This window comes from Oncorhynchus kisutch, linkage group LG16, assembly GCF_002021735.2.
Source record: "Oncorhynchus kisutch isolate 150728-3 linkage group LG16, Okis_V2, whole genome shotgun sequence".
NCBI classification, from domain to species: domain Eukaryota; kingdom Metazoa; phylum Chordata; class Actinopteri; order Salmoniformes; family Salmonidae; genus Oncorhynchus; species Oncorhynchus kisutch.
Window position 1 is genome coordinate 20,633,270 of NC_034189.2, and position 23,465 is coordinate 20,656,734.

At 45.4% G+C, this 23,465-nt stretch overlaps 1 protein-coding gene and 1 pseudogene across 4 annotated transcripts in view; one reads left to right on the plus strand and one right to left on the minus strand.

The window, feature by feature from the left end:
• LOC109906452 (FMR1 autosomal homolog 1) overlaps nt 1-3,831 on the minus strand; it is a 32,951-nt gene extending 29,120 nt beyond the window's left edge. The window contains exon 1 of one of the 4 annotated variants that reach the window (XM_020504160.2): nt 3,121-3,822. In XM_020504160.2, coding sequence (XP_020359749.1) covers nt 3,121-3,171 — 51 coding nt within the window. In that variant the 5' untranslated portion in view covers nt 3,172-3,822. Of the gene's footprint in view, nt 1-3,120 lie in introns of all 4 variants that reach the window. The other 3 variants (XM_020504159.2, XM_031791964.1, XM_020504158.2) reach the window with 3 other exon arrangements.
• Nucleotides 3,832-19,529: 15,698 nt separating this feature from the next.
• LOC109906274 (RNA-binding protein 4B-like) lies at nt 19,530-22,338 on the plus strand (annotated as a pseudogene).
• The last annotated feature ends 1,127 nt before the right edge of the window (nt 22,339-23,465 follow it).

A 23,465-nucleotide genomic window follows, 5' to 3' on the forward strand; every position in this document is an offset into this window, starting at 1 on the left:
CAAATGTGTTATTGTATAGTTTTGATGTCTTCACTATTATTCTACAAAGTAGAGAACAGTAAAAACAAAGAAAAACAATGGAATGAGTAGGGCTGTCCAAACTTTTGACTGATATTGTATATATAAAGAAGTCAAAGGTGCTGCTCTCACAGGTTTCCTAGATAAATTAAGGGATGTCGAAAACGCTTGATATGTGTGCTTGATATGAACAAGAGTGAGAGGAGATTAGTACAGTGCCTTCAGAAAGTATTCATACCCCTTGCACGGTGTTTCCTCCGACACATTGGTGCGGCTGGCTTCCGGGTTGGATGGCGCTGTGTTAAGCAGTGCGGCTTGGTTGGGTTGTGTATCGGAGGACGCATGACTTTCAACTTTGGTCTCTCCCGAGCCTGTACGGGAGTTGTAGCGATGAAACAAGATAGTAGCTACTAAACAATTGGATACCACGAAATTGGAGAGAAAAAGGGGTAAAAAAAAAAAATTTAATAGAGCACAGAAATCTTATTTACAACCGAGTCAATACTTTGAAGCACATTTGGCAGTGTTTACAGTTGAGACTCTGGTTAAGTCTAAGAGCTTTCCACACCTGGATTGTGCAAATATTTGCCCATTGTTGTTTATTTTAATTTTTTTTATCATACGTAGACAACCATTTTCAGGTCTTGCAATAGGTTTTCATGTAGATTTAAGTCAAATCTAACTTGGCCACTCAGACATTCACTGTCTTCTTGCTAATCAACTTCAGTGTTGATTTGGCCTTGTGTTTTAGGCTATTGTCCTGCTGAAAGGTGAATTAATCTCCCAGTGTCTGATGGAAAGCAGACAAACAGGTTTTCCCAATAGGATTTTCCCTGTGCTTAGCTCCATTACATTTTTTTATCCTGAAAAACTCCAGTCCTTAACTATTACAAGCATGCCCACAACATGATGCAGACAGCACTATGCTGGAAATTAGTGGTGATACTCAGTAATGTGTTGGATATGTCCCAAACATAACACGTTGTATTCAAGCCAAAAAGTTACACATTACTTTATTCTATACAGGCTTCCTTTTCACTCTGTCAATTAGGTTAGTATTGTAGAGTACTAGAATGTTGTTGATCTATCCTCAGTGCTATCATATCACAGTCATTAAACTTCGTAACTGTTTTAAAGTCACCATTGGCCTCATGGTGAAATCCCGGCGAAACCCTCATTCCTCTCCGGCAACAGTTAGGAACGACGCCTGTATATTTGTAGTGACTGGATGTATTGATACACCATCCAAAGCGTAATGAACTTCACCATGCTCGAAGGTATATTCAATGTGGGGTTTTTTGTACCCATCTATCAATGGTGCCCTTCTTTGCAAGGCATTGGAAAACCTTCCAAGTCTTTGTGGTTGAATCTGTGTTTGAAATTCACTACTCGACTTACGGATCTTACAGATAATTGTATGTGTGGAGTACAGAGATAGGGTAATTCAAAAATCATGTTAAAACACTTAATGCACATAGAGAGTCCATGCAACTTATTATGTGACTTGTTATGCACATTTTCACTCCTGAACTTATTTAGGCTAGCATAACAAAGGGATTGAACACATATTGACACTTCAGCTTTTCATTTGAATGAATTGGTACACATTTTCAAAAACACAATTTCACTTTGACATCACGGGGTAGTGTGTAGGCCAGTTACCCCCCCAAAAAATCTCTATTTAATACATTTTAAATGAAGGCTGTAAGGCAACAAAATGTGAAAAGGTGTGAATACTTTCTAAAGGCACTGTAAAGGTGAATGGATTGTATACTTTCAGGCAGTAGAGACAAAATGTCACGAAGTTAACAGAACAGGTGTGAGGGAGGAGGAGAATAAATATAGTCCAACCCAGGGGTATTAAACTCTTACCCTACGAGATCCTGAACCAGTTGGTTCTGTTCTACCTGATAATTAATTGCACCCACCTGGTGTCCAAGGTCTAAATCCATCCATAATTAGATGGAAACAATAACAAATTTAAAAAATGCAGTGGAACTGTCTTCGAGGTCCAGAGTTTGAGTTTGAGGGGTTTAAACCACAAGGGGAGAGCAGAGCTAGAGAAAAAACAGGACAGAGTGAATGAAAATTTGGACTGGAAGGGTGCTGAGATTAGGATCACCTGTTCCACCAACACCTGCTTCAGTTCTTCAGTTACTGTCAGGCAGGCTCAACTGAGCCATTCAACCATTAGCAAATCACTAGGGCCTATTCAACTGTCTGTCAGTACACAAACTGTCTGTTTTACTAAACTACAGCAAGCATTTGCACAGGGACTTCTGCCTTACTGACGTTAAATGTAGTCATTTGACTCAACTTGAATCACTGAATAAAATAACTGACATCCTCATAATGAAAATGAATGCATTGACTCCCTTACGTTGAGTCACCTAATTTGGTTTGATGTTTGGAAACAGCCATGATATGACTGACTATCAATGTAAATAATTTGATTCACTGTACTAACGTAGGCTGACTCAGCCTCCTTGTTTGAACGAGAAATTGTTAGAAAAAAAACTTAGGGAACAATGTGAGAAAGTGGAAATAATTTAACAGCTTTATGGTAGGTACCAGCTTAGAAAGACTAATCAAATACATTACGTCATTTAGGCTACTTACTTTGTATTGTCTCACCCGGGACAGTAAACAAACAGGTCGAGATCTCAGAACATTTTAGATTGTCCATCCTTCCACCGCCCTTATTCTCGCTAGCAAATGTGAGTGATTAGCTAGCAACTCCTACCAAAGAAAGGAGTGCCCCGAGAAGATGGTTAGCTGACTAGCTCAAGACAGCCAACAAAGTGTAAAATTGACATTTGGAATTGACCAAAACCAGGCCACAACAAGCGTGCTCCATAATGGCCAACGGTGACCTGATGAACAAAAAAAAAAAAATCTAAGAATAGCGATCTTAACATTTTTTGGGCCTACTCTCAATGAATGATGCTGCTAACCAAAGCTGCCAGCTAGTTAGTTAACGTTACCAACGCTAGTTGGTATTTGCTAGCTAGTTAGAACAAAACTCTGTCGACATCAATATTTGCAATTGTTTACCAGTTGTGCATCCTTAGCTAACGTTAATCACTGCACTATTTCATTTACCTTGTAGAAGGCCCCGTTCGAACCGCGAACCTCCACCGCCAGCCCGTCCATAGTCGTCGGTAGGTCCGCACGACTGGGCTTCTCTGATTGAGCCGCTACGACTCCGTGCGGTTCCGGTACCACCCCCAGCTTCTCTGCCGCTGGCCCGTCGCCGCTCTCCGGCCGCTTGTGGATTTCCAGTGTTTCGGGAGGTGGAGGGAGAGGGGTGAAGGGATCGGAGAGTTGGGTGTTGATTATGGGATCAACGAATAGCTAACGTTAGCGTCTCCAGCGGTCAACTTCACGTTAGCTCACTACCTAGCTAACGTTAGCAAACTATCAACGATACCTTTGTTAGCTAGCGTGCAACGGCACTAGCAAGGTGCTGTCCTGCGTTGAGGGGGCCCGCGGCGGTCTAGTTGCAATGTGCTTCAAAGCTAATGATGCTATGTGAAAGGAAGATGTTAGCAAGCAGCTAGCTATCACCGACACCTTGATTCCGTCACTTGCGGGATGCCAAAACAGGCGTATACATGCAGCGGTCGGAGAGAAGTTACTGTATTAAGTCATCGCTAGGATTCCTTTTGTTGTTTTTTAAGTATATTTTAGCAAAAAAAAAAGTATCCTCCTGAACTAAGCGTTTGTGGTGCACTATCGCCCGACAACTCCTAATACTCCAACCACCCGTCCCTCAAACGCACGCCGACAGAGTACATCAGTGAGGTACTGAATGATCTCGATAAGCCCACCCCGCATTCTTGAAAGATACACCCAAAATAGAATACTGACTTATCATTGGTCAACATGACCGCAAATCAAATATAGATATTTTTCATTGGTTCAACAGTTAGAGGCCGGTCTGTGTTTCATCCAATAATTGAGCCAAATATCTATTTTAGGCATCTCTATTGGAGATACTGCCTGTCAGTTATGTTACCCAAATTACTGGCTCAAATGGCAAGCTAATTTTGTGGACCTCTACATTCCCATCCTTATTGTGATTTAATTGAGTCCAGGGGTAGTCTATGAAAATTATCAAATCACGTTCATAAATGTGCAGACCACATTCATATTCATATGAAATAAATATTTGTGGAAGAAAAACAATGTACACTTTGCATGTTTTTTTTTTAGATCCATTAGTAGGCTACCGGGTATATAGAAATGTGAAAATGCAGGTATTCACATTTGCAAGTGAAGTGACATACTTTCAGAAAAACGGCCTCAATGTCCAGTCCTAGTTAAGAGGTATTTTTTATACAATGACGGCTTACCCCTGCCAAACCTGTAAAGGAGAGCTTGTAACAGCTGACTGAGCCCTCTACCAATCAGTGCCAAGTCAGTTGTTACATTATGCAAGAACCAAAGTTACAAAACCCCATCTGAGGGACCATGAATGACTATTATGGACCAGGGCACCTATTCAAAAAGTGTCTCAAAGTGGTAGTGCTGATCTGATTAAATTAAAGGGGTTAATCAGCAATTGCTACATCCATCTTTGGACTTTGAAATGAATGCTATAACGTTATACCAATTGAATCTTGAAGAATATCACTTATTAACGCAGCAGGAGCTTAGTTCAACTGTCACACTCCATCAGAACACAACATATAAGCATGCTTTACTCCATTGTTTGTAATCAATCCAATTGTAAAAAAAACAAACATTGTATAGCTTTAAATCATGGTTAAAACTTCTGTCCTTGCATCCATAGATTTTTCTATGAATTTGAGAGTAGTTACATTTCTCTAGTGCTATCCCTCAGCTTTTTACCAAAAAGAGCAGTCTGATGGCCTCTTTGTTATTGTGTGAACTGCAGGTTTCCCCTTTAAGCATGATCTGGGGGAACAGGGGGAATGTCATCCCGGCCTGAAGGGTCAGCTGTGGTGACTAGACACTAGGTTTCACAGGTCAAGAATAGTGACAGCTATAATGACTTTGCCACATGGGTCTGACAGATCTATGGTGACATAAACAATTTAGTTGAAAAAGAGCAAGAATGTTGTAACGCCCGGGGTGTAGTGGAGGAAGAAGTCAGGCGCAGGAAGCAGGGGGCCCCACTGCGTTGGCGGTCAGCACTCCTCTTCTGCCGTCCACTGACTTGTTTGCGCGATTCCTGCCGGCCCTCCAGGTCTCCTTGGAGCGCTGCACCCTCTACTCCACCGCAGGAGCCTCGTCCGACTCGGATGCCAAGGTGCCAGGACCGTCTGGTAGCAAAACACACACTGAAACGGTTTGTCGAGGAATGACGGAGTGAGTTTTGGGCCATGGGACGTACCTAGACCACTCGATGGGCCGGTCCTGGCAATACGACCGCAGAAACCTACCCACCTCCTGGTTCACTCTCTCCACCTGCCCATTACTCTCTGGGTGATAACCGGAGGTCAGGCTGACCGAGACCTCCAGACGCTCCATGAACGCCCTCCATACCCGGGACGTGAACTGGGGACCCCGATCAGAGACGATGTCCTCTGGCACCCTGTAGTGCCGGAAGACGGGGGGAAATAATGCCTCCGCAGTCTGTAGGGCTGTAGGGAGACCGAGCAACGGGAGGAGACGGCAGGACTTAGAAAACCGATCCACAACCACCAAAACCGTAGTGTTCCCCTGAGACGGGGGGCGATCGGTCAGGAAATCCACTGATAAGTGAGACCATGGCCGTTGTGGAACGGGGTGGGGTTGTAACTTCCCTCTAGGAAGGTTCCTAGGAGCCTTACTCTGGGCGCACACCGAACAGGAAGAGACATAAACCCTAACGTCCCTAGCCAAGGTGGGCCGCCAATACTTCCCCCGGAGGACACGCATTGTCCTCGCCACCCCAGGATGACACGAGGAGGGTAGGGTGTGAGCCCACCGAATCAGTTGGTCCCGGACACCAAGTGGAACGTACTTAGGCCCAGCCGGACACTGAGGAGGCGCAGGCTCCGCCCGTAACGCTCGCTCGATGTCCGAGTCCAACTCCCATACCACTGGTGCCATCAGCCTCGAGGCTGGAAGGATGGGAGCAGGCTCGGTGGACCGATCCTCCGTGTCATAGAGACGGGACAGCGCGTCGGCCTTTATGTTCAGGGAGCCTGGTCTATAAGACAGAGTGAACCTGAATCGGGTGAAGAACATGGCTACCTTACTTGAAGCGGATTCAGTCTCCTAGCTGCCCGAATATATTCCAGATTCTGGTGGTCGGTCCAGATGAGAAAGGGGTGCTTAGCCCCCTCAAGCCAGTGTCTCCACACCCTCAGGGCCTTGACCACCGCTAACAACTCCCGGTCCCCCACATCGTTACGCTCCGCCGGACTGAGCTTCCTTGAAAAGAAAGCGCAGGGGCGGAGTTTTGGTAGCGTACCCGAGCGCTGTGATAGCACGGCACCCACCCCAGCCTCGGACGCGTCCACCTCCACTTTGAATGCTAGAGAGGGGTCCGGGTGCGCCAACACAGGTGCATCCATGAACAGCGCCTTCAACCTATTGAAGGCTCTGTCCGCCTCTGCCGACCACCGCAAACGCCCAGGCCCCCCCTTCAGCAGTGAGGTAATGGGGTCCGCTACCTGGCCAAAACACAGGATAAACCTCCGGTAGTAATTGGCAATCCCCAAAAACCACTGCACCTCATTCACCGTGGTAGGAATCGGCCAATTACGCACGGCCTTAATGCGGTCACACTCCATCACCACCCCCGAGGTGGAAATGCGATAACCCAGGAAGGAGACGGCTCATTTGGAGAACACAAACTTCTCAGCCTTGACGTATAGGTCATGCTCCAGCAGTCTACCAAGCACCTTGCGTACCAGAGACACATGCACGGCGCGGGTGGCGGAATAGATCAGAATATCATCGATATAGACAACCACGCCCTGCCCGTGCAGGTCCCTGAGAATCTCGTCACTCGTTTCCACCCCGAATACGCACCAGACTATACGCGCTCCTGAGATCCAGTTTTGTGAAAGATTGTGCTCTGTGAAATGATTACACCGCCGTAGCGATGAGAGGTAGTGGGTAACTAAACCCCACTGTGGCATTTAGACCTCTATAATCAATGCACAGACGCAGACCTCCCTCCTTTTTCTTCACAAAAAATAAAGTTGAGGAGAAAGGTGAGATGGAGGGCCGAATGTACCCCTGCCCCAAAGATTCTGTGACATATGTCTCCATAGCCAACGTCTGCTCCTGGGACAATGGATACACGTGACTCTTGGGAAGCGCAGCGTTTACCTGTCGATGAGGTGGTAATTTAGTGGCTCTCTTCTTACTGAAAGCGATTGCCAAATCGGCATATTCGGGGGGGATGCGCACCGTGGAACCCTGGTCTGGACTCTCCACCAACGTGGCACCGATGGAAACTCCCAGACACCTTCCAGAACACTCCTCTGACCACCCCTGGAGAACCCCCTGTCTCCACGAAATCTTAGGATTGTGACTAGCCAGCCAGGGAATCCCGAGCACCACTGGAAATGCAGGTGAATCGATAATGAAGAGACTAATTCGCTCCCTATGATTCCCCTGCATCACCATGTCCAGTGATTCCGTGGCCTCCCTGACCCTAATGGCTGGCTATCTAGGAAGTGCACGGGGAAGGGAGAATCTATCGGCACGAGCGAACACCCAGCTTGATGGCGAGTCCGTGATCCATAAAGTTCCCAGCTGCACCTGAATCGACTAGCACCTTATGCTGGGAAGAGGGGGGAAAAAAATCAAGAAACAAAATCAAGACAAACATGTGACCAACAGGGGGTTCTGGGTGAGTTTGGTGCTGACTCACCTGGCGTGACCGAGAAGCGTTCTGCCTGCCCTCTCGACTCCCAGACGGGCCCCCCCAGCACCGATCGGCCGTGTGTCCTCTCCGACCACAGCTGGTGCAGGGGGAGCCTCTTCCTCCGGTACCCCTCGGCACGGCCCCCCCTAACTCCATAGGAATGGGAGCGGGGGCGCTGGGTGGTGGAACGAACAGGACCCTCTCCGAACGCCTGCGGGCAGCCAGCAGATTGTCCAGCTGGATAGACATGTGGATGAGTTCATCAAGGGAGAGAGCGGTGTCCCGACACGCTAGCTCCCTGCGGACGTCCTCCCGGAGACTACACCGGTAGTGGTCTATCAGGGCCCTGTCGTTCCACCCAGCCCTAGCGGCCAAGGTCCGGATCTCCAACGCGTAATCCTGTGCACTCCTCTTCTCCTGCCTAAGGTGGAACAGTCGCTCCCTCTGGAGGGTGATCAAACAAAAAAAAGCAGCGGGTGAATTCCGGGTAGTGCTCCTTCGCTGAGTCTGGGCCATTCCAGACCGTGTTTGCCCACTCCAGAGCATGGAGTGGGCAGGAGACAAGGACACTCACTCTCTCTGATCCCGAGGGAGTGGGCCTCAAGGTCGCCAGGTACAGTTCCAGTTGGAGCAAGAACCCCTGACACCCCGCCGCTCCTCCATCATAGTCCCTCGGGAGCGCAAGACGGAGAGCACTGGAGCCGGAGGGGGAGGGAGGAGAAGGGGGATCCAGAGCTGGTATGGTGGAGGACACATTCCTCCATCGATGGGAGGGGGTTGGCAGCTGCTCCTGCTGACTCCATTCTTTAAGGGTGCGAGATTCTGTAATGCCCGGGGTGTAATGGAGGAAGAAGTCAGGCGCAGGAAGTAGCGCTACTTTTAATGCACCACAACGGTGAAATGACGCCATCCCAAACAAATTCCCCAAACAAGGGGAACTTAAACAGTCCAGCAAAATACAAACACACGGACAACCGTGACCTACAGCCGTGTACACACGTACACTGAAAATAATCCCGCACAACCAGCAGGCGGGCCGGCTGGTAAATAAAGCCCAACCAATTAACCTAAACTAAACACAGATGCAACTAATAAACAGCAAAGGGGGAAAGGGGATCAGTGGCAGCTAGTAGGCCGGTGACGACGACCGCCGAGCGCCACCCGAACAGGAAGGGGAGCCACCTTCGGTAGGAGTCTTGACAAATGGGAATGTCATTGGTTGATCTTGCTCTTTGTTAACATCTATCATGCTGGCTGAATTTTGTGACGGCTCTGTCGATGGCACACTTGGATTTGGGGAGTTTCTCCCATTCTTCTCTGCAGATCCTCTCAAGCTCTGTCAGATTGGATTGGGAGCATTGCTGCACAGCTATTTTCAGGTCTCTCAAGAGATGTTTGATCAGGTTCAAGTCCAGGCTCTGGCTGGGCTACTCAAGGACATTCAGAGACTTGTCCCGAAGCCACTCCTGCGTTGTCTTGCCTGTGTGCTTAGGGTCATTGTCCTGTTGAAAGGTGAACCTTCGCCCCAGTCAGAGGTCCTGAGTGCTTTAGAGCAGGTTTTCATCAAGGATTTCTCTGGACTTTGCTCCGTTCATCTTTGCCTCAATCCTGACAAGTCTCCCAGTCCATGCTGCTAAAAAACATGATGCTGCTAAAAAGCATGATGCTGCCACCACCATGCTTAACCGTAGGGATGGTGCCAGGTTTCCTCCAGATGTGACGCTTGGCATTCAGACCAAAGAGTTCAATCTTGGTTTCATCAGCCTAGACAATCTTGTTTCTCATGGTCTGAGAATCTTTAGGTGCCTTTTGGCAAACTCGAAATGAATTGTCATGTGCCTTTTACTGTGGAATGGCTTCCATCTGGCCACTCAACCATAAAGGCCTGATTGGTGTTGTTCCTGCAGATATGGTTGTCCTTCTGGAAGGTTCTCCCATCTCCACAGAGGAAATCTAGAGCAATGTCAGAGTTACCATCAGGTTCTTGGTCCCCTCCCTGACCAAGACCCTTCTCCCCCGATTGCTCAGTTTGGCCGGGCGGCCAGCTCTAGGAAGAGACTTGGTGGTTCCAAACATCTTCCATTTAAGAATGGAGGCCACTGTGTTCTTGGGGACCTTCAATGTTGCAGAAATGTTTCGGTACGCTTCCCCAGATGTGTCTAGACACACTCCTGTCTCAGGGCGCTACGGACAATTCCTTCGACCTCATGGCTTGGTTTTTGCTCTGACATGCACTGTCAACTGTGAGACCTTATATAGACAGGTGTGTGCCGTTCCAAATCATGTCTACTGTAATTTCCAGACTATAAGCCGCTACTTTATTCCCACGCTTTGAACCTCGCGGTTTATACAATGACGCCGGCTAATTTATGGATTTTTCCCGCTTTCACAAGATTCATGCCGCCAAAAAACGGAGCACCGTCACATAATGTGACGTAAATCGAGCGCGCTCAAACTTCCCATCATTCTGATTACGGTAGTAATTTTGTCACCCTCATCATGGCAAAGACACGGAGAAATGCATATGATGCAGCTTTCAAGTTGAAGGCGATCGATCTGGCTGTTGGAAAAGGAAATAGAACTGCTACACGGGAGCTTGGCCTTAATGAGTCGATGATAAGACGTTGGAAAGCAGCGTGAGGAACTGACTCAGTGCAAAAAGACAACAAAAGCTTTCAGAGGGAAGAAAAGCAGATGGCCCAAAGTATTTGCAGCCACTCGACATCAGTGAAAATCGTGCATTTAAGGTGGCGCTCCTTGTTCAGTGGGAGGCTTGGATGACAAGTGGGGAGAAATCCTTCACTAAAACGGGCCGCATGCGAAGAGCAACTTATGGTCAAGTCTGCCAGTGGGTCCTGACAGCGTGGAGCATTGTCAAAAAATCCATTATCATCAACGGGTTTCGAAAGGCTGGACTGCTGCATGTTGAAGGGGCAGCATAGTGACCAATGACTTTCTTGGTAGGCCACTGTTTAATTTTTGTTACAAGCCGTGTAAAGTTCATTTGTTTCAATGTACCGGTAGGCACCTGCGGCTTATTTATGTACAAAATACATATTTTTTTATAATTCAGTGGGTGCGGTTTATATTCAGGTGCGCTTAATAGTCCAGCAATTATGGTAATCAACTTAATTTACCACAGGTGGATTCCAGTCAAGTAGTAGAAACATCTCAAGGATGATCAATGGAAACAGGATGCACCCAAGCTCAATTTCACGTCTCATAGCAAAGGGCCTGAATATTTATGTAAATATTATTTTTAATAATTGCTAAAATTTCTAAAAACCTGGTTTCAATTTGTCATTATGGGGTATTGTGTGTAGATTGATAAGAAAACAATACATTGAATCAATTTTCGAATAATGTAACAAAATGTGGAAAAAGTCAAGGGGTTTGAATACTTTCCGAATGGACTGTATATATAAAACTCCCTGTCAACAAACAATACAACACATGATAGTCCTCTGGCTCATCAAAACTCTGCAATGATATGAACAACTTATTTTCAAGTGTCTCATTTCATCCATCATACACACACGATGCCCAGAGGGCTGCAGGCAGAAGTTTACCGAGATCCAGGTCACTCTATGAAGTATACAATGACAATGTCATGAGTGACAGTGGCACACACACACCACAGCTGTGACCAATGATATTATCTCCACACACACACATACATTAATGCATTGACAAGCGCGCACACACAAACACAAACACACACACACCAATGATATTATATCCAAGGTGCCCAGTGGGCTGCAGGCAGGAGTTTAGGGAGATGACTCAGATCCAGGTCACTCTATGACAGTATAACAATGTCATGAGTGACACGCACTCACTCACACACACACGCACGCACGCACGCACACACACACACACACACACACACACACACACACACACACACACACACACACACACACACACACACACACACACACACACACACACACACCATCACCTTCAGAAGCAGGAAGACTTTGAGATGTTTTTTTGTGGTTCTTCGATGAGAAGTCATTCTTTTTTATGCTGTATGCTATTTTTATGTCATACCCGGAAACTGAAAATTAAAATGGTTATGTGGAACCGTTTAAGCAGTTAAGGCGCAACAAGTTCTAAAGAAAATGTTACTGAAAATGTTACTGACATGAATTTCATACAACAGTTACAACAGATCGGAACATGAACCATCGTTGATCCATTCTGTAAGTACCTAAACCCATTCACCAATCAAAACACAATTGAACCACAACTTCAGTGTTTTGAGTGCTCTAAGAGCTCAGTTCCCTAGTCTCTTTAATCCCAGACTTAAAGCAACACATAAGCAACATCACTTATGTGTGTTGCCACATTGCTCATGTGGGAGGCAACCCGTCTGCCTAGGGAGACTACCAGTAAACCTAGAGATGAATCGAAGGGGAAGAGATGTCCTTTCTTATTCTGTTTACTGTGAAAAGACCAGACCAGCCCCTCTGATCCTAGCAGAAATATAAAAACCAGCCTGCCACTAGAGTTTCAGATGGGACTTGTGATAGCAACCAATTAACACTGTGGTATAAGCTACTGACCTAGTCCCTCTGGCAGTAGTGAAATTAGATGTATTCTTTGTGACCTCAGAAGTTTAAAGGCCAGTAGCGATGATGTTGAATCTGTTAACTTGTTTTTTATTTTATTATTATTTATTTCATGAACCCCTCCAACACCTCTTCGGAGGACAAATATCTTAGTTTTTTTGCTACATATGCATACATTTTACCTGTACATTTTACATACACATTTAACATATACATTTGACATACATGGTACTTTTATATATAACAACAATACATTGCCAAACAAACTCTTTAATCCCAACCCTCAGCCACCCTCAGCCCATCCCACCTGTCTCCATAGACCGCCCTTGTTTGGTTTCCATGTGCCATATGTTTTTCAATTGTGCTGTGATGTTTTACAAAATGTTTGAATCTTTGTAATCGTATATTATCAACAGATTGTGAGCTAAAGATGAAAACCTTTCCAACGAGTATTATTATATTATTTATTGACTGGTTATGGCTTTTCAGATCGCCCAACACTGCTATTTGTAAGGTTAATTTTAAGTGCACGTAGTGATTTTTTAACCATTTGTGAGGGATCAGCCGGATCAAGTGGTCCGACTGCGCCCTCTCCTGGAGCTGCTCCGCAGTACAGCCACTACTGATGAGCTCACCTGGGGCCAATTGACTGATTATTGGTTGTGTTCTCTTATTAATTATTGAGTGTAGGGAGCAGGATTTTCATTTTTGGCAACAACAAAAAAACGTACCCATTTGAAACGGCCTATTTCTCAGTCCCAGAAACTAGAATATGCATATAATTGTCAGATTAGGATAGAAAACACTCTAAAGTTTCCAAAACTGTCAAAATATTGTCTGTGAGTATAACAGCACTGATATTGCAGGCGAAAACCTGAGGAAAATCAAACCAGGAAGTGCTGTTTTTCCTGAAAGCTCTCTGTTCCATTGGATGCCTTGCCTCCATTTAAAGGGATATCAACCAGATTCCCTTTCCTATGGCTTCCTCAAGGTGTCAACAGTCTTTAGACATAGATTCAGGATTTTATTTTGAAAAAATGAGCGAGAAAGATAACATCACGTCAGTGGATAGCTGGGTGTTCGCAGAGTTTTGTTTGCGCAACAGAGTGGGGCAGCCATTGTCTCTCCCTCTCCTATTGAAAAAGCGACAGTCCCAGTTGATATATTATCGATTATATATTTTAGAAACAACCTGAGGATTAATTATAAAAAATGTTTGACATGTTTCTGTGGACATTATAGATACTATTTGGAATTTGTTTCTGCGATGTCGTGACCGCTCGAGCATGTGGATTTCTGAACATAACGCGCCAAACAAATGGAGGTATTTTGGATATAAAAAATTATCTTTATAGAACAAAATGAACATTTATGATGTAACTGGGCGTATCGTGAGTGCAAACATCTGAAGATCATCAAAGGTGAGCGTTTTAATCTATTGCTTTTCTGACTTTCGTGACCAATCTACTTGGCTGCTAGTGTTTGTAATATTGTGTCTACTGAGAGAGATGTTCTTACATAATCGCTTGTTATGCTTTCGCCGAAAAGCTGTATTGAAATCTGACACGCCAGGTGGATTAACAACAAGCTAAGATGTATTTTGCTATATTGCACTTGTGATTTCATGAAAATTAAATATTTTTAGTAATTTAATTTGAATTTGGCTCGCTGCAAATCAGCGGGTGTTTATGAAAATGATCCCGCTAAAGGGATTGGTGCATCAAGAAGTTTTTAAGGACCTGACTGAAGGGGCAGAAGGGAGAGAGTGATTATGAGCGGGAGACTACATTTAATTCCAGGACAACAGGCTGCCCTGTTATAGGTTCCGCTCAAGCTGTTGGAGTGGCGTTGGGTAAAAACTTTGATTTCTTTGATTCATGTTTAATAATAAAAGATAAACACAAACACTACAAAAACAATAAACGTGGAAAACCAAAAACAGCCCTATCTGGTGCAAAACACAGAGACAGGAACAATCACCCACAAACACACAGTGAAACCCAGGCTACCTAAATATGGTTCCCAATCAGAGACAATGACTAACATCTGCCTCTGATTGAGAACCATCAGGCCAGACATAGAAATAGACAAACAAGACATCCAACATAGAATGCCCACTCAGATCACACCCTGACCAACCAAAACATAGAAACATACAAAGCAACCTATGGTCAGGGTGTGACATCATCAGTCGTAAGACTCACCACTCTGGACGTTGGTTCATTTTAACAGTACATTTCCACAGTGAAATGTTTTTATTAGGGAATATTTATGCATCCAACAACAAACAAAACAGGATGTTATTTCAAGAATTAAGAAATTAATAGTCATTTTAACAGTATTTCAGGATATCAAAATTATCTTAGGTGGCAATTTTAATTCTGTATCTAATGTGATGATTGACAGATATCCCCCTCCCAACATATCCAGCATAGTTAATCCTGAGTTTAATAATCTATGTCTAGGATTAGTCGATATTTGGAGATCTAAATGTCCTGATAAAAAGGACTTCACTTGGAGTGAGGACATGTCCAGACAGTCAAGAATTGACTTCTGGTTGATTTATAATTCATTAGATAATTCTGTAGTCAAGGTATCAATTGAACCATCTATTCTTACTGATCATAAAGTTATATTCTTATCTTTAAATATTTTTTTGAAAGATCATAATGAAGTCAAAGCTATTGAGTGTATTAATGCCTTCACACATGTATCATCTCTGAATATTAGGAAATGTGAATTATTTGCATTGAAAAGATGTGACTTTAACTCAGTATATAATATCCCTGTAAAAGATGTGATCACATATCTTGGTATTACAGTTAGCAAGGATCCGAAAGAAAGGGCCAGCTTAAATGTCTCTTCTATTGTAGAGAGAATTTGAAAGAGATTTAACTCCTGGTTATTAAGAGATCTTTATCTGGGCGTGTACTTTTATCACAATCTGAAGGTCCAGATGAGTTTATACCTCCCTTGCCTTGGATGTTCCTCTGTCAGTAACTCAAATGGTTGATACTAAATTATTTAACTTCATATGGAGGAATGAACCTTATTATTTAAGAAAAGCGGTACTATGTAGCACCCAAGGTGAGGGAGGGTTGAATGCTCTGGATTTTAAAACCTCTAATATAATATTTAAGATTAAATGGATACAAAACTATTTAAGAAATAAGGGTTGCATCTGGAATATCATCCCTAATTTAATATTCCAACAAATTTGTGGTCTAGAATTCTTACTCAAATGCAACTTTGATTTGGGTAAAATCCCTATTAAGCTTGCAAACTTTTATAAACAGGTACTTCTAACTTGGAACCTGATGTTCAAACACAATTTTTCCCCTCATAGGTATACAATCTGGAATAATAAAGACATAAAATACAAAAACAAGTCTTTGGTTTTCCAGAACTGGTTTGACAACAACATTATTTGGGTTAAACAATTTATTGAGTAATGATGGACAACTATATGATTATCTGCATTTTGGTCCGATCCTTGTTCTACCTCTTCGTCAGAGGAGGAGATAGAAGAGAGCCGTAACAGAATCACCCACCACACCCGGACCGAGTGGCGTGGTAACAGGCAAAAGCGACAGCAGAAGCAGCGAAAGGAGGAACTGACATGGGAGGATGAATTGTTCGGACAAGGACCCTGGGATCAGCCTGGAGAATATCGCCGCCCCAAAGAAGAACTGGAGGCGGCTAGAGCTGAGAGGCGCTGATATGAGGAGAAGCAACAGCGGCAGCAGGAGCAACAATATCGGGACTACACTACTTGGGAGGAAATAGACAGGTGGGTGGTCGACCCAGAGAGAGTGCCGGAGCCCGCCTGGGATTCGCTGGAGCAGTGCGAAGCAGGTTATAGGAGAATGGTGTTGGAGAGACAAGCACGACGGCGCAGAAGGAAACCCGAGTGTCAGCCCCAAAAATGTATGGGGGGGGGGGGCTCAGGGAGAGTGTGTCAGAGTCAGGAGTCAGACCTGAGCCAACTCTCCCTGTTTATCGTGAGGAGCCAAGGAGGAGACCAGAACCAGAGCCGGTGTTAGAGGTGAGCGAAGCAAAGACTGTGAAGGAGTTAATGGGGAAAGTGGAGGAGAGAGTAATGAGGGAGTTGCTAGTTTGGTGCTTTAGGTACGATATTCGTCCGACGGAGCGTGTCGGGGATTTGATGGCACCTGGGTCAGCGCTCCATACTCGTCCTGAGGTGCGTGTTAGTCGGCTGGTGAAGTTGGTGCCAGCCTCACGCACCAGGCCTCCTGTGCACATCCCTAGCCTTGCACGTCCTGTGCCAGCACTGCTCTCAAGATCTCCAGTACGCCTTCACGATCTAGCCCATCCTGTGCCACCTTCACACCCCAGCCCTCCGGTAGCAGCTCCCCGCACCAGGCTTCCTGTGCGTGTTCTCGGTTCAGTACCACCAGTACCAGCACCACGCATCAGGCCTACAGTGCGCCTCGCCTCTCCAGCGCTGTCGGAGTCTCCCGCCTCTCCAGCGCTGTCGGAGCCTCTCTCCTCTCCTGCGCTGCCGGAGTCTCCCGCCTGTTCAGCGCAGCCAGAGCCTCTCTCCTCTACAGCGCTGCTGGAGTCTCCCGCCTGTTTAGCGCAGCCAGAGCCTTCCTCCTCTCCTGCGCTGCCGGAGTCTCCCGCATGTTCAGCGCTGCCAGAGTCTTCCTCCTCTACAGCGCTGCTGGAGTCTCCTGCCTGTTCAGCGCAGCCAGAGCTGCCAGCCTGCATGGAGCAGCCTGAGCTGCCAGCCTGCATGGAGCAGCCTGAGCCGCCAGTCTGCATGGAGCAGCCTGAGCTGTCAGTCTGCATGGAGCAGCCAGAGCTGTCAGTCTGCATGGAGCAGCCAGAGATGTCAGTCTGCATGGAGCAGCCAGAGATGTCAGTCTGCATGGAGCAGCCAGAGCTGCCAGTCTGCATGGAGCAGCCAGAGATGCCAGTCTGCATAGAGCAGACAGAGCTGCCAGTCTGCATGGAGCTGCCAGTCTGCATAGTGCAGACAGAGATGCCAGCCTGCATGGAGCTGCCAGTCTGCATAGAGCAGCCAGAGCTGTCAGTCTGCATAGAGCAGCCAGAGATGCCAGTCTGCATGGAGCAGCCAGAGATGCCAGTCTGCATGGAGCAGCCAGAGCTGCCAGTCTGCATGGAGCAGCCAGAGCTGCCAGTCTGCATGGAGCAGCCAGAGCAGCTAGATTCGCCAGTCAGCCAGACTCTTCCAGATCTGCCAGTCAACCAGACTCTTCCAGATCTGCCAGTCAACCAGACTCTTCCAGATCTGCCAGTCAACCAGACTCTTCCAGATCCGCCAGCCAGCCAGGATCTGCCAAAGCCAACTACCTGCCTGAGCTTCCTCTCAGTGCTGAGCTTCCTCTCAGTGCTGAGCTTCCTCTCAGTGCTGGGCTTCCTCTCAGTGCTGGGCTTCCTCTCAGTGCTGGGCTTCCCCTCAGTGCTGGGCTTCCCCTCAGTGCTGGGCTTCCCCTCAGTGCTGAGCAGCCCCTCAGTCCCGAGCTGCCCCTCAGTCCCGAGCTTCCCTTCAGTCCCGACCTACCCCTCAGTCCCGAGCTGCCTCAGTCCCGAGCTGCCCCTCAGTCCCGAGCTGCCCCTCAGTCACGAGCTGCCCCTCAGTCCAGTGGGGTTCTGGGTGAGGACTATTAGGCCATGGTCGGCGGCGAGGGTGGATTATCCCAGGACGCGAGGGGGAGGAACTATGACATTTATGGAGTGGGGTCCACGTCCCGAGCCGGAGCCGCCACCATGGACAGACGCCCACCCGGGCCCTCCCTATGGTTTTGAGGTGCGTCCCCTTATGGGGGGGGGGGGGTTCTGTCACGCCTTGGTCTTAGTATTTTGTGTTTTCTTTAATTATTTGGTCAGGCCAGGGTGTGACATGGGTTATTGTGGTGTGTTTTTGTCTTAGGGGTTTTGTGGGGTGTCTACGTAGTCTATGGCTGCCTGAGGCGGTTCTCAATCAGAGTCAGGTGATTATCGTTGTCTCTGATTGGGAACCATATTTAGGCAGCCATATTCTGTGAGTGTTTTCGTGGGTGATTGTTCCTGTCTCTGTGTTAGTTTTCACCAGACAGGCTGTATAGGTTTTCACATTTTTCCGTTTGTTGTTTTGTATTGTTCGTGTTTTCATTTTCATTAAACATGTATCGAACTAACCACGCTGCATTTTGGTCCGATCCTTGTTCTACCTCTTCGTCAGAGGAGGAGATAGAAGAGAGCCGTAACAACAATACTCCAAGTGCAACTATTGAGGATTTTATAGCCTCAATACAATTAGAAGGAATTGACATTTTAAACAATAAATGTAATAACATGTATATAAGGAAACTATGTTACTATTTCCTCTGCTAAAATGTACTGGAAGGCAGCCCTAGGACAAGTGAACTGGAACAAAGTTTCGTTATCTGGTAAATATTGTATATCTAATGTGAAAGGAGTATCATACCAACTCATTCATAGAATCTACCCTGTAAAGACCTTTATGATACACCGATTTAAAATAGCTATTGATAACAAATGTGTGTTTTTGTGATTGTGACCCAGAGACTCTTCACCATTTATTTTGGGACTGCTCTTATGTCAGAAGATTTTGGTGTGAGTTAGAAGATTTTATTTTAAAAGAAACAACTATTAATATTAATTTGATAGACTGATATTGTTTTATTTATTTTGAACCAAATTATATGGACCCTGATTTAACTTTCATTGTTAATTTGTTTATTTTTCATGGAAGATTCTTTGTCCATGAAAGGAAGTGGGCAGAGAACAAACCCCTCTTCACATTATTTAAGATGGAATTGAAATATTATTTTGAAATAATCAGTAAAAGCAATACGCACCATAAAAGTATTTAACAAATTGAAAATGAATCTTGATATGTAAGTCTGTTAGGTTTATGTACTCTTGATTGTTTATTTCATTTTTTTTGTATTTTGTGTTAATACATAAATAAAAAAAACTGTTAGCTTGCTAACTTCAGGTAATGTCTAACGTTAATTTCCTTTCACTTCTGCCCACTCTCACCATCACAACTTCATTTGCAGCTAACTGGTATATTGACATGCCTCTCCTCTCACAGGCTTTGCGTTGACACAAATATGGTGAAGATCTTTATTGGAAACCTCCCTAACGAGGTCGAGAAGGATGAGCTCGAGGCTCTGTTTACTCAACATGGTGCAGTGACAGAATGTGCAAAGTTCAAAAACTATGCCTTCGTCCACATGGATGACCGTAAGTCTGCCACCGAAGGCATCCGCAGCCTGCACCTCTTAAAGCTTCATGGCAGGCCAATCAATGTGAAGCCAAGCAGGGGAAAGAATCAGGGTCCGGTGAAACTTCACGTGGCTAACGTGGAGAAAGGGGAAGAAGATGCGCTCCGCACCTTGTTTGAGGAGTATAGCACAGTCACAGAATGTGCTGTTGTCAAAAACTTTGCTTTTGTCCACATGTCCAACTCTGATGAGGCCATGGATGCCACAGAGGGATTAGACAACTCTGACTACCAAGGTAAGAAACAAAGACCCTAATTTAATATTCACTATTAAACGGTTGGGAAGTCCCAATGTTAAATATGAACTTTAGTTTTGTGTGTCACTGTCTGACTGGTAATCATGGTTTTCCTCTTTAGGCAGACATCTTCACGTTCAGATATCAAAAAGACGTCCCAGACGGGAGGAAGGGGATTAAAATAATGGCGCATACTGGCCAGCACCTCACGGCTACCCTGTTGACAGGGGGAGCCGGAACACCCTCATTACAGAGGTTGCATGTCAGGGGGGTACCCTGGCCTCCCTTCACCCCCTCCCCCTAGACGAGCCCCATACCCCCCAGAGCGTGCTTATGAGCGTGGTAGATTACTATGAGAAGTACAGAGCTCGCCCTGCCCTTTACGGTTGCTTCTCAGGCTATGGAGATGAGAGGCGAGTTGGCGCCATACCCCCACCACCACCCCCTTCTGCCATGGTTAGGGCGCGCCTTTCGGCCTTCTCTCTCGCCCGGTAAGAGCGTCACCTACCTCCCACCTCTGTCCTCCTACTACGCCATGACCACAGTCCCATCAGGAGACCATCTCCTCCCTCCATGCCCCGCATGGGTAACGGCTACTCCTATGAGCGCTTCCAGCTCTCTCCTCTGTCCAGGCCTGCAATGTACAACCTACCACGTTCCAGGGACCCCTACGCTGACAGGGTCCCTCCACTGCCTCCTGCACGCTACTCTTACTGAACGCACACTGGCGTTTGACTCAAGGTGAGATATCAGAGACAGGGTATTATACTATGCAAGTCCACTCCCTATCTAGCTCCATTTTTTTATTTTTTATATATCGAATTGGGGATAACCTCACGTTGACGCTTAATGTCCAAGGACATTGTTTCTCCATCTCCTTAGCCTTTATAAACTCTCCAAATCTGCTTCAACTGAACAATGTCAAATCGTAATATACCTTTATAAAGAATGCAGGGCATTTTTCTGAACCTGAGCGCGTTCATCCATGAGTACAATGCGCTTTGACTTGTGTGGTTTGCTCTCTTTCCAGGTTTAAATTATCTGCCAAGATTGTAGTCGTCTCCTGATGCACGTGGCGCTATACCCCACTTTGCCTGTGGCGGATTGCGTTGCGTTCAACTGCGATTTACTGGAAGACTCTATATTGCTTGCGGTCACTCCATACTTAAAAAAATAATGTAATGTTAATGGATGAAAACCTAAACTGTGACATTTATGAATGGAATATTTGAATAATAGTTAAAGAGCAATTTATGTAATTTTGGTAAACCTGAATGTTGCGAAGATTGTGGATATATCTTTCAGAAATGTAAGAGATGTATCTAGCTACAGTTTGAGAAATAAACCACACAATAACGTTTTAAGTATAACTTCGCTTTAATTGGTTTGGTCTTGGCTGTAGGTTGTATTTACCGGTATTCAAGACGTTTTGCGACGTAACTGTCGGCATAGTGATTTAACTTAACTACCAATGTATATTTGATTTGTTAGACATTTTTTGTTAAATGATATGCCAATTTTTATACCAAGATACCCCAAAGCTGCGTTTATGTATGATTTTCTTTTCTTTACAGATGACGTTTTGATTTCAGACAAAATACTCTTTGTCGTCATGGGAAGCCAACATGCATCGGCACTAACTTAATCTATGCCATTTCAGTCCATTCTACTTAAAATACGTTTTAGTGTTTAGTTATTTTCAAAGTAATGGGGGAAATGACCCACTTTATACATTTGCCATCGCAAAGTTCAAAATGTCATCTCTTGTGATCTCAAAGCGCTTAATTGCTCAATGACGCTTCCCATCACTCAACCACTAGATATCCTACCATGTTCCTCACCGTCACACTCTTAAATATATTTAATGTTTTGGCTTTTGCTCTCGCATTTATGACAATATTAGCCCTGGTGTTCTTAACACCTGCTTTTTGTAGGTTGTTAGAACCATGATCTGTGGATAGGTGTTGTGGACACACTGTACTGTAGGAGACTGCTGTTCTGAGGCAAGTAAGCCTGGGTGTTTTATACTGTCCAATGAGGATATATGGAGGTAATGTTACATTAATTGATCATTTATACAGAAGTATAATTTATCAAATGAAACTGTGGATTACGTGTTTTAAGAACATTCTGCCAATCCCCCTCACCTACTTTAAATCCCATTTGACATACTTTGCCCATGCTTAGTATCTTTTTTATATCCTTTTCAATCCAGCTGATCCCCGTCTTGTTTCTACAGTCCTCTAGGCCTCGTGTTCTTTCCTTGCACAAGAGGTTGGTACGGAAGTGGAATTCTGCTCAAAGGTATTGTGAAATTATTTGAAGTGGAATTGTGAAATTGTGTAGGTGTCGATAATGAAAATATTAGATTAAGTCTGGTCGTTTATACTAAATGTCGGATTTATTTTTTAATTGTATGGACACATTTTCCCCTGCTTAGTAGACCCTTTATAATTAAACTTGTCTCCATCCTATTTCTCCCATCTCTTCCACTCTAGGCCAATTTAAAGGCAATGCTACCAAATACTAATTGAGTGTATGTAAACTTCTGACCCACTGGGAATGTGATGAAGGAAGTAAAAGCTGAAATATATCATTCTCTCAACTATTATTCTGACATTTCACATTCTTAAAATAAAATGGTGATCCTAGCTGACCTAAAACAGGGATTTTTTTACTAGGATTAAATGTCAGGAATTGTGAAACTGAGTTTAAATGTATTTGGCTAAGGTGTATGTAAACTTCTGACTTCAACTGTACATATCATAGAGATACTTGGAGATAGCCCTACGGGACCATGGATTGTGCTGTTTTGAGCTTATTGGTCATGCTCCTGTCTGGGGTGTGGCATAGTGTTTCTCCTTCTGAAGCCACATTGGTTGAGTGTGGCACTGGGAAGACTTGCACTGTGGCCCTACTTAGCCTTAACCCTGCCACTCTGGTCTGCCCTGGTTCCTCCCTACACCCTTTGATCAAGTGGACCATCCAGGGAATCTTGGACACAGGCTACAGCTCATCTCCAATAGTGATCCAGACCAGTAGAGCCCCCCTGGTGGGGGCCTTCTGCTGAAGGCTGACACCACCAACTGTGAAAGAGTGAATCTCCCCTAGTGTTAACTGCTGTGTACTTGGAGCACTCCGAAACCAACAGGCAAAGGTTTGGCTTGGGTCTGCAGAGAGCTCCAAGCAGGCAAAGAAGGAACATCAATCTATGGAGAGTTCTGTGACTATACTCCAATATCCAATACAGAGCTCTGGTCAGGATAGAACCAGGTGGTGTAAAGGTTTTTCAATCATCCCTTATGGTGGCCAGCCCAACTCGCCCTCAGGCTCCTGCCTCCGCCTTTGAGACACAGGACTTACCTCACATCTAAACTCAGCATGCTCGCCAGTGAACCTCCTGCCTCTTTCTGCCCATGTGCAACCTTTAACCTCTGACCACATCAGACCAGCGACCCTCTGGCACAGTTTTCGACTGATAATGACCTCCAGTCACGCCTCAGAGGTGGAGAGCATAACCTTGTCTT